General features: G+C 47.3%; 1 protein-coding gene across 7 annotated transcripts in view; it reads left to right on the forward strand.

Moving 5' to 3' along the window:
- The window catches only part of PSD3 (pleckstrin and Sec7 domain containing 3), a 573880-nt gene that overhangs the window by 45945 nt on the left and 513150 nt on the right, over positions 1 to 14785 (forward strand). For 5 of the 7 annotated variants that reach the window (XM_043454541.1, XM_043454550.1, XM_043454551.1 and 2 more), the window contains exon 2: positions 8823 to 8868. The exons of 1 other annotated variant lie outside the window; for it this stretch is intronic. In XM_043454541.1, coding sequence (XP_043310476.1) covers positions 8823 to 8868 — 46 coding nt within the window. Of the gene's footprint in view, positions 1 to 8822; positions 8869 to 9178; positions 9196 to 14785 lie in introns of those variants that run through there. One more of the 7 variants, XM_043454544.1, reaches the window with a different exon arrangement.

The following is a 14785-nucleotide window of genomic DNA, read 5'->3' on the forward strand; positions in this document are numbered from 1 at the left end:
CTTCAAAGATATAACAAAAATAAAACCATGGTGTTCCATGTATTATAAATCAGCATAAGTGTAATTGGTAAGACCACAGGAGAACTGGTGTCCAATCCCAGCTCCATTTACTGGGCGCCTCTGCACAAGCAGTTTCCCCTCTGAATATCAGTTTTCCCATCTGTATAATGGGAGCATACTCCTCTCATTGCAGTGCCTGGCTTATACCTGAGGAAACAGAGGAAGGGAAATCCTTACAGCCGGTGATGGGCAGAACCGGGATTCTATTGTATCTTCCCCGGACTCAGAACCTGGCTCTTTACGTTTAAGCTGTAAGGGAGCCAGGAAGCAGACATAATATATATATATATATATAATGGCTTCTCTTCTGAACTAGGATAGAAAGAACTTTGTTAGACATGTAGACAGATGCAGAAATCATAACAGAAAATGTACAGATTTAACCACATGAATTTTTTAAACTTTTTAATGTAAAACACTGTTGGCCGTGTCATCCCCGCCTCACTCGGGAGAAGTCAGGGGGTTGTTCTTGTTTCTTCCTGATGATCCCTGCCCCTAGGTGGACTCTGGGCTGGATGCCAGCCAGGTGCGAATCCAGCTTCCTTCCCCTCATATCCTATCAGTCTGTCTTGTAATTGAAATATCCTACTTGGAAAGTTAGCATTTAAATATTAGTCTTTTCTTTTCCCTTTGACATTTGTGTTGCAGCAATTTAAATTCCCTCGAGGCAAATGAAGGAAGAAGGTTAAATACAGCCGCCCCACCCTGCCCCCTATAATTCCAAACATCAGCCCCACCCCGGGGTTTGGTGGTTTGAGTTTGTCTCCAAATTCACGCTTGAGCTCCAGGGACAGACTTTCCTGTTCATTGGGCTGGGCTCTGTTGAGATTTCAATCCCAGCCCTGCCATTTACCCTGGGATCTGAGACAACTTACCTCTCCTGTCTGTGTTTTCATCTGTAAGAATATTACTTTGTGGGGTTATTTTGAGGATTAATTGATTCATGGGAAGTTTTCAGGACAGTGTCTGGCACACAGTAAATGTTCAAGAAAATTGTGCCCGAATGCAAATTACCAATACTGTTGTTGTTTTTTAATCACTAAGTCACATCCTAGTCTTTGCAACCCCATTGACTGCAGCCCACCAGGCTCCTCTATCCTTGGGATTTCCCAGGCAAGAATACTGGAGTGGGTTGCCATTTCCTTCTCCAGGGGATCTTCCGGAACCAGTGTCTCCTGCATTGGCAAGTGAGTTCTTTACCACTGGGCCACCAGGGAAAGCCACCAATACTGTCAGCTGCCCCAAACTCAACCCTACTTTTGAATCTGCTGTAAAGCTCTGTGGAAATAAAAGGATTAGGTAGTAGTCTGTACTTCAGTCTCTTCTGAAATGTTATTGCTTCTCTTCCTGACCCCATGTACTTCCTTGTGGCTCAACTGGTAAAGAATCTGCCTGCAATGCGGGAGGCCTGGGTTCAATCCCTGGATTAGGAAGAATCTCCTGGAGAAGGGAAAGGCTACCCACTCCAGGATTCTGGCCTGGAGAATTCCATGGACTGTATAGTCCACGGGGTCACAAAGAGTCAGACATCACTGATCGACTTTCACTTTCGCTTTCTCTTCCTGATGGAAGATTTTGCTAACTCTCTCTTCTCACAGGGTAAGACTTTTCCTTACTGGGTGCCCTATAGTCACCCGTAACCTACGAGGTGGAGTTAACTGATCCAAGAGGCAAGTTTGCCATGATTCCTTCAGCATTAACACCCCGTTTGTGTGTGTTCAACTATAAAGATAAGTTCTGAATCAACCTGTAGGAAGATGAATGAAATTAGCTCCACTGGACTTTGATCAAAACATACATTATTAGGAGAAAAGTAGTTTTCAGTCTGCAGAATTCAGTTGTCCAGCTATGAATCTAAAAATTTTATGGAAAAAAGAAAAAGTGGAATCAAAGGATGTGGCGGCTGGAAAGAGTTAAGGTCACCCAGAGCCCACACATTTTAAAGATGAGGAATTGAGAGGCAGGAGGGGACGGGCCGGAGCCCCAGGGAAGTCCTGGGACAGCCCAGAGCAGACCCAGGGCCACCCAGGGCTCCCACGGGAGCTGCTGCAGACGCCAAAATTGATCTCCTAAACCCGTTAATGCAGGGTTGTCCTGAAACCTCCTGGGGACCAAGAGATTCTCCTAAAATCGACGGAAAGAAATTGGAGAGCATGCTGTCCTATTATTTTGATTTCATGAAAGTGTTTTGAAGTCAAAGTTAAAATTCAGACTGTCAAAAACGTCTGTGTAATTTCACCGGGTGTGTGTGGTCTGTTTCAGCATCTTGTGGTAAAGATGCATTCAGGTTTTCTATTTCAAATGCACTTTTTTTCGAAAAGTGGAGTGTGGGTAGAGAGGGTAGAGAGGTTTTCGTAGAAATGTTTGGGAAGAAACTCCTCATTTCCAAAGCAAGGCTTTGATATAGAAAAAAGCAAGGGTGTTGATTTTTCTTTGAGGTTTGATGTTTCTTTTTGGCACTTTGTCATCGCACTGCATATGGAAAACTTGTCGGCCTTTTTTTAGCAAATGGAATAAAATGGAATAGTTATCTAAGGGGGCAAGGCATCTGGCCAGGAACCCAAGCCCCTGGCTCCCAGAGATAGGCTTGTTTGGCGGAGCTCTTCCCTTCCTGTGTGCCGTGTGACACGCAGGGCCCAGAAACCCAACTGCCTATATTTTCCTATAATTAAAACTCAAGTCTGTCTGAGCCCCCCTTTCTCCCCAAATCTAGAAAATTTACTCAGTGTCAACTAAAGCTATCACCGCAGGGTTGCTCCAGTCATTTCAGGATCTCCCTGCCCACTTCCTGCTGCTCTGAGAATGATGTCAGCGCCAGAGGCTTGTCCACCTCGCAGCCGGGGCAAAGGGCACATCTGGGGAAGTCTTGAGAATTCCAGCTGCGCTTCATCTGCAGTAGCATCCAGGGAGGAGCACAATTTGTATACGACTGGGCTTTCGTCTCCTGAAATAACTGATTATGGAAATGTTTGTTCCTTCTAGACGTTCTGTGATTCCTCTGAGTTAGAAATGATCTCTTTCTGCGCTGCAGCCGTTGTATTTTGTATTTCTTGTATCACTGACCACATATTTTGTATTTTGCTGGTGTCTTTTTCCATTTTACCTTTTAGATGCAAAAAGAAAAGATGGTCTTATTCATTAAAAGAATAACCACAGAATCCAATGCATGGCAGTGCTCTAAATATGTTTTCTGAGTGAATAAAGTAATGATTGTATCAGTCAGGTTTCACTGTGGTAACTCTGTGTAAGGAAAACGTCGGCAACTTATGGCACTTATTTCTCCCTTGGGGTCACGGGCAGTCAGGTAGCTCTGCTTAGGCTGCTGTTGGCTTCCGTCCTGCCCCACAACCTCCATCTGATGGACTCGGGCTGAGGGAGACAGTGCCTGGAAGGTGTAGTTGTCAGAGGGCCAGCGGGAAATCCCCATGATTCTTCAAACATCCACTTGGGATGAGCAGGAGCCGCTGCTTCCCTCACTCAGTTAGCCGCAGTGAGCCAGCCAGCCAAACCCAGTTCCCTTCCTAGGCACTTCTCCTGGCGTGGGGCAGGAGCGAGGTAGGACAGACTTGGAGGCAAGCGGGGTATCTGCTGAAAAATAATGTGACCTGCCACAAAGACACCAGAAACATAGAACGGGAAAGAGGCAGATCCACAGGAGAAGTTCCAGCTGCAGCAGAGCTACCACCCAGACAGCCCTGACAAGGCTTTTTCCCATTAACTTCCCATTCCTGTGAATCTTCTGGCTGGCCAGTTGTCATACACATGCAGCTCAAGGCTGAATGGAAAATTTACGCCGAGGACATAAAAGATCACTCAGCTGTAGAATGACACGCAGGTTTTCCCAGGACTAAGATTGAGTAGCTCCTTCCCACCCAAGAGAAGAAATAGATGAAACGAAGCCCATTAAAATTTTTAAGCATTTTTATTGATATAATTCACATACCATAAATTCACCCCATTTAAAGTGTAGAATTCAATTCAGTGGCTTTAATATATTGTAAGAATTGTGCAACCATCATCACAGTATAAATTTAGACCATTTTTCCATCAGTTCAGAAAGAACCCCCTACTCATTAGCCATCTCTCACATAAATCATCTCTCAACTCATGGCAACCACACATCCGCTTTCGGTCTCATTAGATTCTGGACGTTTCCTAGAAATGGAATCCTATGATATGTTATGTTTTGCTTCTGCCTTCTTTCATCAAGGCTCATGCATGCTGTAGCATATGTCAGCACCTCACATTTTTTGTGGCTAAATAATATTCCACTGTATGGATGGACCACATGTTGTTTATCCATTCATTGGTTGATAGATGCTTAAGTTGGTTTCACTTTGTGGGCTACTGTGAACACTGTGTGTAAATTTTTGTGTGGACAGATGCTGTCATTTCTCTTGATTACATACCAAGGAGGGGTTGCTGGGTCGTATGGTAGCTCTATGTTTAAACTTTTGAAGAACTGCAAACTGTTTCCCTGAACAACCGCACTAACTTACGTTTTTGGCGGTGGTGTACAGGGTTCCTAATTTCTCCTATCCTCAGGGACACTCATAATTATCTTTCCTGGACTTGGCATCCTAATGGTCTTGATCTACATTTTCTTAGAGGCAAAGGATGTTGAACATCTTTCCATGAGTTTATTGGTATTGTTTGTATAACTCCTTTGGAGAATTATCTATTCAAAGACTCATTTTAATTAGGTTATTTATTTCTTTATTATTGAGTTCCAAGAGTTCTTTGTGTATTCTGAATACCAGTCCCTCATCAGATAAGGGATTTGGAATTATTTTCTCCCATCCTTTGGGTTGTTTTTTCACCTTCATGGTGGTTTTACAGAATGAAATCAGTTTGCCTCAGGTCTTAAGCTTCTTTCATGCCAACACCTCTGAACTTTCTTAACTGGACTCCAGCATTGCCAGAGCCTTTCAGCTTGAAATAGAAGTCTCACTGCTAGTTCTCCCCAGGGTCACAGCACTGTGAGAATTTGTTTTCTGTTGTGTTAAGGAATGATTTAACTCTCCCTCCAGCCCCAGATCATCTCACAGGGAAGACACTCATCGAATGGACTCTAAATCCAGGGCCTCCCTCGGAGTGGTTCCTGGGGACCCCAGAAATTGTCATCATCCTGATAAATGTTCCATGACCTCACCTGCATGTTCTCAGTGCTCCTGATCTACAACCTAGAGATGAGAGACGACCTAATTGAAACAGCTAAACCCGTAAATCTCCAAGCATGAATGTGCCTTTGTAAACCTGAACTCTCCTGAGAGCCCTTTGTTTCCAACATGTGAGAGAGCCCTGGTGTGCAAAGCCTGCTTTTAGTGTCAAGCAGGCTTTCAAACAGGTTTCCCCTGTGGCTCAGTGGTAAAGAATCTGCCTGCAATCCAGGAGTTGCAGGAGATGCAGGTTCAGTTCCTGAGTTGGGAAGATCCCCTGGAGGAGGGCATGGCAACCCACTCCAGTATTCTTGCCTAGAGAATTCCAAGGACAGAGGAGCCTGGCGGGCTACAGTCCATAGGGTTGCAAAGAGTCGGACCAGACTGAGCGACTTAGCAGGCCCGAGTGCAGGCTTTCAATCAGCAAATTGTAAGGGCGCACAGACCTCTTCCGGGTCAGCTGTTCTTCAGGTCACTGATGAACTGACCTGCAGCACAGAGGGTGCGGGTGTTGGCTATGGGGCCCTCGGAACTGTCCATCTGCCAGACAGATCACAGGTGTGAGTTTCACCACGCTCATCGCCCAGTTTCCCTTTTTAACACACGGAAACTTGCTTACAAGTGTGAAGAGGTATGCGAGTACCCAGACCCCATGGACCAGTACTCACTGTCTTAGGTAGGGTTTCCCAGATGGAGACCGCGCCCCCGGAGGGAGGCTTTGTAGGGAGTCCCTCAGGGGCAGCTCCCGGGAGCCGTGGTCCCGTGAGAACACAGGATGGGGAGTGCTGCAGGTTCACGCTGTGTCCTCGGGGCTGAGCAGTTATAGGATGAGGGGTCAGGAGGGGGCGGTGAGGTCTGATGTCTTGTGGGTGGAGGTCTCTGCACGCCCTGCAAGCAGGGTGGGGTGGGGTGGGGTGCAGCTCTTCACTGGGGGGGCTTGCTTCTGCAGGCCCAGAGGGTCTGGGGCACCAGAGTTTCAAGGCTGAAGGGGGAGCTGAAATCAGCCCAGCTGTCCTTGGCGGGAGGTTCCCCCTTCTTGGACTCTGCTGTTCTGGCGGTTGGGTCCTGAGCCTGGAGGTCGTCCTCCTCTGCCTTCTCCCTCTGGGAGGCGGGACCCTCATTGTTGCTGTGAAGATGTCCTCTGGCTTCTCTGACTCTCAATCATTGTGGATTGCTCGCAGGTTTTCATGACCTTTTCTAGAGGGTCAGCTGAGCTCAGCTATTGAATTCCACTATTGTAGTTGCTGCTGCCCTCAGACTTGTCACACATCTGGCACCTTCCAGTGTCTCCATCATCGCTGGCAAAATTTCCGCAACAAGATTTACTTTCCCTGGGCAGCGATGACAAACTGGGAGGCTTACACAACAAATGTGCATTATCTTACGGTACTGGAGGCCAGAAGTCTGAAATCAAAATGTCAGCAGAGCGTGCTTCCGCCAAGGGCTCGGGAGGACCCTCCCTCACCTCTTCCGGCTTCTCATGGCTCCTGGCACCCCTGCCTCTGGCTACACGGCTCCAGCCTCTGCCTCCATCTCACATGCCTTCTTCCTTACGTCTCTCTGTCGTTGTGTTCCCCCTCTCCCCCTTGGCAAGGATTCTAATCACTGGATTTAAGGCCAATCCTAAATCTTATTTTGAGGTCCTTAGCTAATTCCATCTGCAAAGGCACTATTTTTAAACAAGGTCCTGTTCTGAAGTTCTAGGTAGACACGAATCTTTGGAGACACTATTCAGTTCACTATCGAGAGCCACTTTGTGGCAGGGGCTGTTGGTGCTTAATTTACCACCAACGAGGGGACGGTCTTTGCTAGCCAGGTAGCAGGTGAATCAGTTCCAAAACCCCACGTTCTCTTTGTTAGCCCACTTCTGATACCAGCTTCACAGGTTGGGTTCTCTAGGAAACAGACCCTGAGCAGAGTTCAGCCCACAGGTTGTTTATTATTCCTGAAATAAACTGATATTCAGGAAAAGTTATAAAGCTGTGCACGTGTGTATACCAAGTTGCTTCTGTCATGTCCAACTCTTTGCAATCCTATGGACTGTAGCCCGCCAGGCTCCTCTGTCCATGGGATTCTCCAGGCAAGAATACTGGAATGGGTTGCCATGCCCTCCTCCAGAGGATCTTCCCAACCCAGGGATGAAACCCACATCTCCTGCACTGCCAGCTGCTTCTTTACCTCTAAACCACTGGGGAAGCCCTGTATAATGTTATATGACCATAAAAATGCACCTGTGAAGAAAATGTAATGACATGGAAATAAGTTAATGATAGAATCTTAAGTGAAAAAGGCTAAACTGGTGTATATATAGCTTAATATTATTTTAGAAAAAATAATCTGAAAAGTTATTCACCAAGGTATTAATGGTCATGAAATTATGAATGGATGATTTTATCTTCTTTTCTGCAGTAATATGTTTTACCTTTTATAACAAAAAAGGAAAATTATTTGACAATAATCATTCCAAGGATTGATTTGTGTGTGATTAACGAGAAATAAGTCTCCTTTGTCACCTCGTATTACGGTTAGAAGATCAAAAGCCCAAAATATTAATGACAGAATGGAAGGCAAACACCCTCCCCACTGCACATCTCATGTTCCAGTGTAGGTCAGAGGATGTGATTCCCATTTCCTGGGGGTTATGGGCGCTCAAACCACAGGGAGCCTCAAGGCTGCATCGTAAACCCTTTCAGTTCAGTTCAGTTCAGTTGTTCAGTCGTGTCTGACTCTTTGTGACCCCATGAATCACAGCACACCAGGCCTCCCTGTCCATCACCAACTCCTGGAGTTTACTCAAACTCATGTCCATTGAGTCGATGATGCCATCCAGCCATCTCATCCTCTGTCATCCCCTTCTCCTCCTGCCCCCAATCCCTCCCAGCATCAGGATCTTTTCCAATGAGTCAGGTCTTCGCATGAGGTGGCCAAAATATTGGAGTTTCAGCTTCAGCATCAGTCCTTCCAATGAACACCCAGGACTGATCTCCTTTAGGATGGACTGGTTGGATCTCCTTGCAGTCCAAGGGACTCTCAAGAGTCTTCTCCAACACCACAGTTCAAAAGCATCAGTTCTTCGGTGCTCAGCTTTCTTTATGGTCCAAATTTCACATCCAAACATGACCACTAGGGAAGCCCAGGAATACTGGAGTGGGTAGCCTATCCCTTCTCCAGGGGATCTTCCCGTCCCAGGAATCAAACCAGGGTCTCCTGCATTGTAGGTGAATTCTCCACCAGCTGAGCGACCCAGGGAGCCCTCTTATTGTACAGCGAACATCATGTATGATTTGAGGACACTAGCTGCTGAGTGATGTGCTAAGCAGAAGGCCCAGAGTTTTCTCCCAGCCCAAATGAACCAGGTGTTCTCAAAAGCCAAATAAACGCTGACCTCTGGGTGGCTGTTCCTGAGAGATGCTCTATTTTTTCATCACCAGGAAGACACATAAGTAGGATGCTTTGTGCAGAAAGCATAATCCTGAAAATTAGATGTAGAAATTTAATTTTTATGTTATTTAAAAGTTCAAAAGTTATTTTTGCATGACATCTTTTCACACAAGAAATAAAACACTGTGAAGAATGTTGAAACCTCCTTGTTTCTCTCCACAGATGCATCTTACCTTCCTGCTCCAGAGACAAACGCATTAAGCATCTGGTAAGTATTCTTCCATTACACTTTTATATTCTTACCACAAATATGTAGTCAAAGAAATACACTGTTATGTTTTGCATACTCTTAGTTTTACCAAGTGCTATCATATTGTACATATTCTTCAACTTTTTTTCTCTTCGGTATTCTGTGTTTTTGAAATTTATTCATGCTGACTCACGTAGGTGCAGTGTATCCATTTTAAAAGTCGATTGTGCTCAATTGTGTGAAAGTATCACAACTTACGTATCCCCTTATTCCTGGACTTTCAGACTCTTTACAATTTTGCTAATGAAAGTGAGGTTGGAACCGCCGCACAGATGGTCTCCATATGTAAGTTTACTGTCCCTAGAAGGGAAATGAAGGCTGTAGAGGTGTTCATTTTCCACATCAATAATATTGACAAATTGTGCTCTGAATGGTTGTACCAATTTATGCTCCTGGCAGAACTATATGTGGGTTTCCTATTTCCCAGAGTCTCGCCAATTTTTAGTATCATCAGACTTTTAAAATGTTGCTAACTGTAGGGTGTGAGATGGCATCTCCTTTTAATCTGAATTTCCCGGACAACTAGTTGGGTCGCACTTTGTGTTATTCAGGGTGAAGCTAAGCTGATGGAACAAAGAGGCCCGGGTCCAGTTCTCTCCTGCGTCACCACCTTGGGTTGGCGGTCAGGCTGGTGGGGTGGGTGCCCTGCCCCCTGCTCAGTCAGGGGTCCTCCCCGTTGTCATGTTGCCATTGCTTAGGTCACCTTCCTCGTCCCAAAGGCTGAAGTTGGGAGGTTGCCACATACTAACTTTTGGAAAGAAATTAGAGAATTTCTGGGAAAGCAATTTTCTTATTGGCAAACAAGGCAGAAACTGCACAGACTCCTTCTGCTAATGTTCCGCTGGCAAAATCTCGGCGCATCCTTAGACGGCACGGCCAGGGAACCATGGTCCCTGTGGGCAGCCGTGAGTCCAGGAGGATGTGGAGAGGGGGACCAACTTTTCTTCTCTCTTTTCTTCTTCTTGCTTGGCTTCTGGGCTTCCTTTTCCATGACTCAGCTAGTAAAAGGTCTGGTCAGTTTTTATTTTGTTTGCCTGTTCTTGTTGATTTCTGGGAATTCCTTACAGATTCCAGTTTGCCTATTTAATTCATACAATAAATCTGATCATTTAAATGTACCAGTGGACATACATCAGGAAAGATATTTTAAGCTATTTTAGTGTACCTTGAAAGGAGTTTGCCATTTAAATAAGTCATATCATATTCTTTTGATAGATTAAGATTCTTTAATAATTATAACTTTATGGAAAGGAATTGGGGTTAATATAAGTTACTCAAAGTAAAAACTTAGAGAGAGCAGTTACTCAGATTCAGTTGTACCTACTGAGCCTATAAGAGAATCTGATGACACGGATGACACTGTGGTCAATTTCGTAACCACTCGGAGTTTTCATTTACTCAACAGTGAGGATGATATTATTTGCTCTGTTTCTTATATGAGGTTGCTACAAGGATCAAGCAAGGTAATGTCGAGTAAATGTCCCAGAGGATGCAAAGTTTGTATCACTGTTAGGGGTCAGACTTATATTGAATAGGAGACGCATTAGATTTCACCTGATGGCTCCTGAATCTAGTTTCTGGTTTCCTTGACACTCTCTGTGCACTGTCTACACTTTACTCTCTACTCCAGACCAGGGTCACTACGGTCCTGGGCGTGTGGGCTGATGGTCACGACGGTCCTGGGCGTGTGGGCTGATGGTCACGACAGTCCTGGGCGTGTGGGCTGACAGTCACTACGGTCCTGGGCGTGTGGGCTGACGGTCACTATGGTCCTGGGTGTGTGACTGATGGTCACTATGGTCCTGGGTGTGTGACTGATGGTCACTATGGTCCTGGGCATGTGAACTGATGGTCACTATGGTCCTGGGTGTGTGGGCTGATGCTCACTACGGTCCTAGGCATGTGGGCCGATGGTCACCATGGTCCTGGGTGTGTGGGCCGTGTGTTTGGAGCATCTGTGTGAGATCGGACCCCCCTGAGAGGGTCTCTTCTCAGAGCCACTACTTCCTAAGGGCAGCCTGGCTTTCTAACCCTCTTGCAAACACTTTTCAGCTAAGACTCATTCTGGTGGGGCCATGGAGCTTCTTTCTCTCACTGTTCAAACCAACCCAGCTTGTCACCCATTACTGCCCTCACAGCGGGTAGGACTCAGTTTCCCAGCATTTTGCACCCAGCCTGGCACACAGCTTGGAGCCCCACCCACTGGTCCAGCAGTGCCTCCGCCTGACTGCCCAGCTCCCCTGCCCAGGTCTCTGTCCCAGTTCTGGCCTGAACGCGGAGCCTAGGGCTCAGCCAAGGGAAAGATGGGGGAGAGGGCGGAAAGAGAGAGTGTGGAGAATGCCTTGGAAAGTGATTTTGCTTTATTCATGATAAATCAAGTTTTAAAAGTGAGAAGGGAGAATTTTAACCATGTGTGGAAGAAGTGAGTATATAGTAAAAGTCGTATTCTTTTATTGCTATACTTGGATTTTGTTTTAAAAAGGAGAACAGTGGTGTTTGGGGGACAAAATGCAAGATAATGATTTTGCACTGTGTAACCTACCCCTGCAGGTGTTAGGCAGGCCCAGGGGAGCAGGGGCTGTGAGCTGGGGTGACCACGTGGGGACCAAGGTGGGGAATGAGCAGCGGGAGGGTCTCTGCCCCCCACCCCCTCGTCCAGCGTGGGGCTACTACTCACTCACTGCCTAAGCGTTCGCTGAGCGGCTCCACAGGCCAAGAGATGTCCCAGGTGCTGAAATGCAGCAGAGGTTGAGCAGGCGAGGTCCTGCTCTCATGGAGCTTAAATTGTAGGGCCAGAGACAGACAAAGACACACAGGATAATGAAGATGAATATGAGCATGTCTTTGAGTGGTAAATACTCTGGAGAGATCTTGAAGAAAAGGATGAGACAGAGACTGGGGTCATCAGGGAAGGTCTCTTTGAAAAAGTGACATGTGAGCTGTGATGTGCTTGATAAGAAGGAGCAATGCGGGTGAAATTAGAGGGGAGAGCACAAGCGCAGAGGCTCAGCTCCTGCGGAGGACCAGAAGCGGGGTTGAGGTTAATAGGTCCCCGTGGGACGAGGAGGAAGGCCGGAGGAACTGGAGTGAGGGCAGAGGGCCGGGAGATGCTGGAGCCAGACCACGAAGAGCTGTCGGGCAGGCCTGACGCACAAGGCCAGCAGTTTGATCCAGAATGGGGTCTGCCTCGGGGAGCTGCTGGGACCACGAGGAAGCCAGGGTTTTCAGAATCAGGGTTGGTTCAAGGACCAGCCTTGGGGGTAAAGGGCAGACACCGGGGAGGTAGGAGCTCTCACCGGAATGGTACCCACCTTGGAGGAAGAGACTAGCAGGTATCAGGTGAGAGGTGAGGGGCTCAGGTAGCTGAACTGACCCCCAGGACAAAGCAGGACAGACGGACTCACCCTGCGTGAGGACTGAAGCAGGGGGCCCCCAGCCCTCACTCCACAAGCATTCTGGAAGCATCGGCTCTGCCTCGTGCAGCCCCCGCCGAGGACCCAGGGCAGCACACTGGCTCCAGAGCCCACTTGCTTGAGTGTGGAGCTCCGAGTGGACAGCCAGCTGGGATGCTGCTAGGCTTGCATCCTCGCAGGACTGAGCCTGAGGTTGGCAGGTCACCCTGGCAGGGAGGCGGCAGCGAGGCAGTGCTGGGCCGACGGGGAGTCACCAACAAGACGGAAAGAACCCTGCTTCGGAAGAGTTAGGATCAGATTCACGGCTCTACACCGTTGGATCGAGGCACCACCCAAGCCAAGCCTTTCACATCCTCTGAGGTTGCAGAGCAGCCACCTGGTCAAGGGGCACTGGTGGATCTGGTCAGATGTCTCAGGCAGGAGCACAAATGGAGCTTTGCATGCCAGGTAACATTCCAGGATTCTGGAACACATCTCTGCTTCCAAGGTGGCACCGTCTAACTACGAGGTCCTGACTTCCTGCAGTCAGAAAGAGCTCCAGGCAGACCGGAATGAAGTCCATACTCTTCTTACTAGACTGTCCTGTTCTCCCGAGTAAGCATGACCCTAAACTTTTTATTTGTAGTAAAATCAGACCATGATCTAGGAGCTCAAATGAGACATCTTTCATGGAAAGATATAACATTAAATTCAAAGTATGCTCCTGTTTGCTCTGTGCAAACCACACAGACAGATGACGTACATGACTATGACACCACATCATGGATTTTCTACAGACAGTGAACAACACAAGTGTTACTTCTGTTAGCAGCTCTCGCCTCTCGGAGCCTGTGTCCCCGGCGCTGTGCTGAGCACACGCGCTCACACTCCCTCTCTCGGGCCGTCGTTTCTGAGTGAGAGTCGTGTACTCCAGGAATCCCTGGGCTTGGATGGTCATCTGGTCTGGTTACATCATTGACTTAGAACAGATTTTCCATTAGTGCAATCTTCTGCAGCTCTTGGGACTTGGGTAATCACTTATTTGTGCTTCTTTCTTTTTCTCGGGAGGATGAGTGTAATCACAGCTTAACTAAGTGTTTGGATCGTAGGATAGAAGGGGCTGGGAGAAGGCCCAAGCTGGCCTTCTGCCTTCAGAAGTAACTGAAAGTGGGGTCCAGCTGCTCACCACTCAAAAGCCATTAAAGAGGCCAGATTGGTGGGAAGGAACTTTTGCTTTATTTTGGATGCTAGCAACCAGGGTGGGGAGTAGGACGGATGCCTGTTCAAAGGCTGACTCCCCCCACTGACGATCCATGAACAAGAGGTTTTATAGACGGAGGGAGGGGCTGCATGCCGAAACAGCATGGTCAGCTCTGCCAGTCATCTTGAAACTGGTCACCAGTGGTTTGATTGGCGTCATCTTAATGGTCTTAAGTGCAGTTAATCTTCAGTTCCAGGGCCAGTTTGTTCCCTTTTCCTTGAGGCCAATTCTTGGAGTTGTGGCAGCTGATGTCACGGCTACAGTGTGGTCATCATGCAGCTAACTTCTTCCGTATATTCAGCACCTATGACAGCTCACAGGATGTGGCTCAGAATATTATCTGTGGTCCTTGAGAAGGAACAAAATGTCCTTGACTTTGCTTAATGACTAAACTTATTGTTTGGTCTCCTTTGACTGTTTTCCTTTGTTTTTGCCTGTTCTCACTTCTCTGATTAAACGCATTCTTTGGCTACCGTGTTTCCACAGGCAAAAGGCAGGTGGAAAACATGAGGGGCAAGGACCGCAGGGTACTGCTCCATTTCAAGGCGTGCCTGGGGGGCCGGGGTGGTGGGCAGGAGAGGCTAACTCACCTCCTCAAGGCTGCAGTTGGGTCACCTCCTAGGATCCAGGCTCCTACTCAGACCTTCTTCCCCTAAACTGAGATTCCACATGGCAGCCAGTGTTAATGTGTGTTGGGATACGGCACAGCTGTGCCCTTGGTTCTCCTTGACAAGCTGCACTTTCAAAGGATGGATTGAAGAAGTGGGGATGAAATAAAAAAATGATCCCTGTGAATGGTATATTGTGCTTTTCACTGGCCAACTTGGAAGAATTTAGAAAAGGAAAATTAAAGCCATGGCTTAGAAGGAGCATTACCCAAGGGAGAGGATCAGAGCCGTCTTCTTCCAGCCCCACCTGCAACAACATGCTACCCAGATGATGAAAGAAACATGCTTCCTCCTGTTTCACTGCTCCTCAAGCATGTCGGCTCCCTTCTGCTAATACCCCAAACCACAGGCCAGGATGCAGCACCAGATTCAGAAGGGAAGGTGCTGAGGGGACCCTCCGGCCAGTCTCACATGGCTTTTAAATTGCAGAAATGGTATTTGACATAGAGAGAGCCCGTTTCAGTGTGGGTGTGGGTGTGTAGGGAAAACACTCTCTGATGATTGCAACTAAAAGCTGGTCTTTCCTAGCCTACTAATGATGTTTCCTGAGTGTG

This window comes from Cervus canadensis, chromosome 31 (genome assembly GCF_019320065.1).
Source record: "Cervus canadensis isolate Bull #8, Minnesota chromosome 31, ASM1932006v1, whole genome shotgun sequence".
Lineage (NCBI taxonomy): Eukaryota > Metazoa > Chordata > Mammalia > Artiodactyla > Cervidae > Cervus > Cervus canadensis.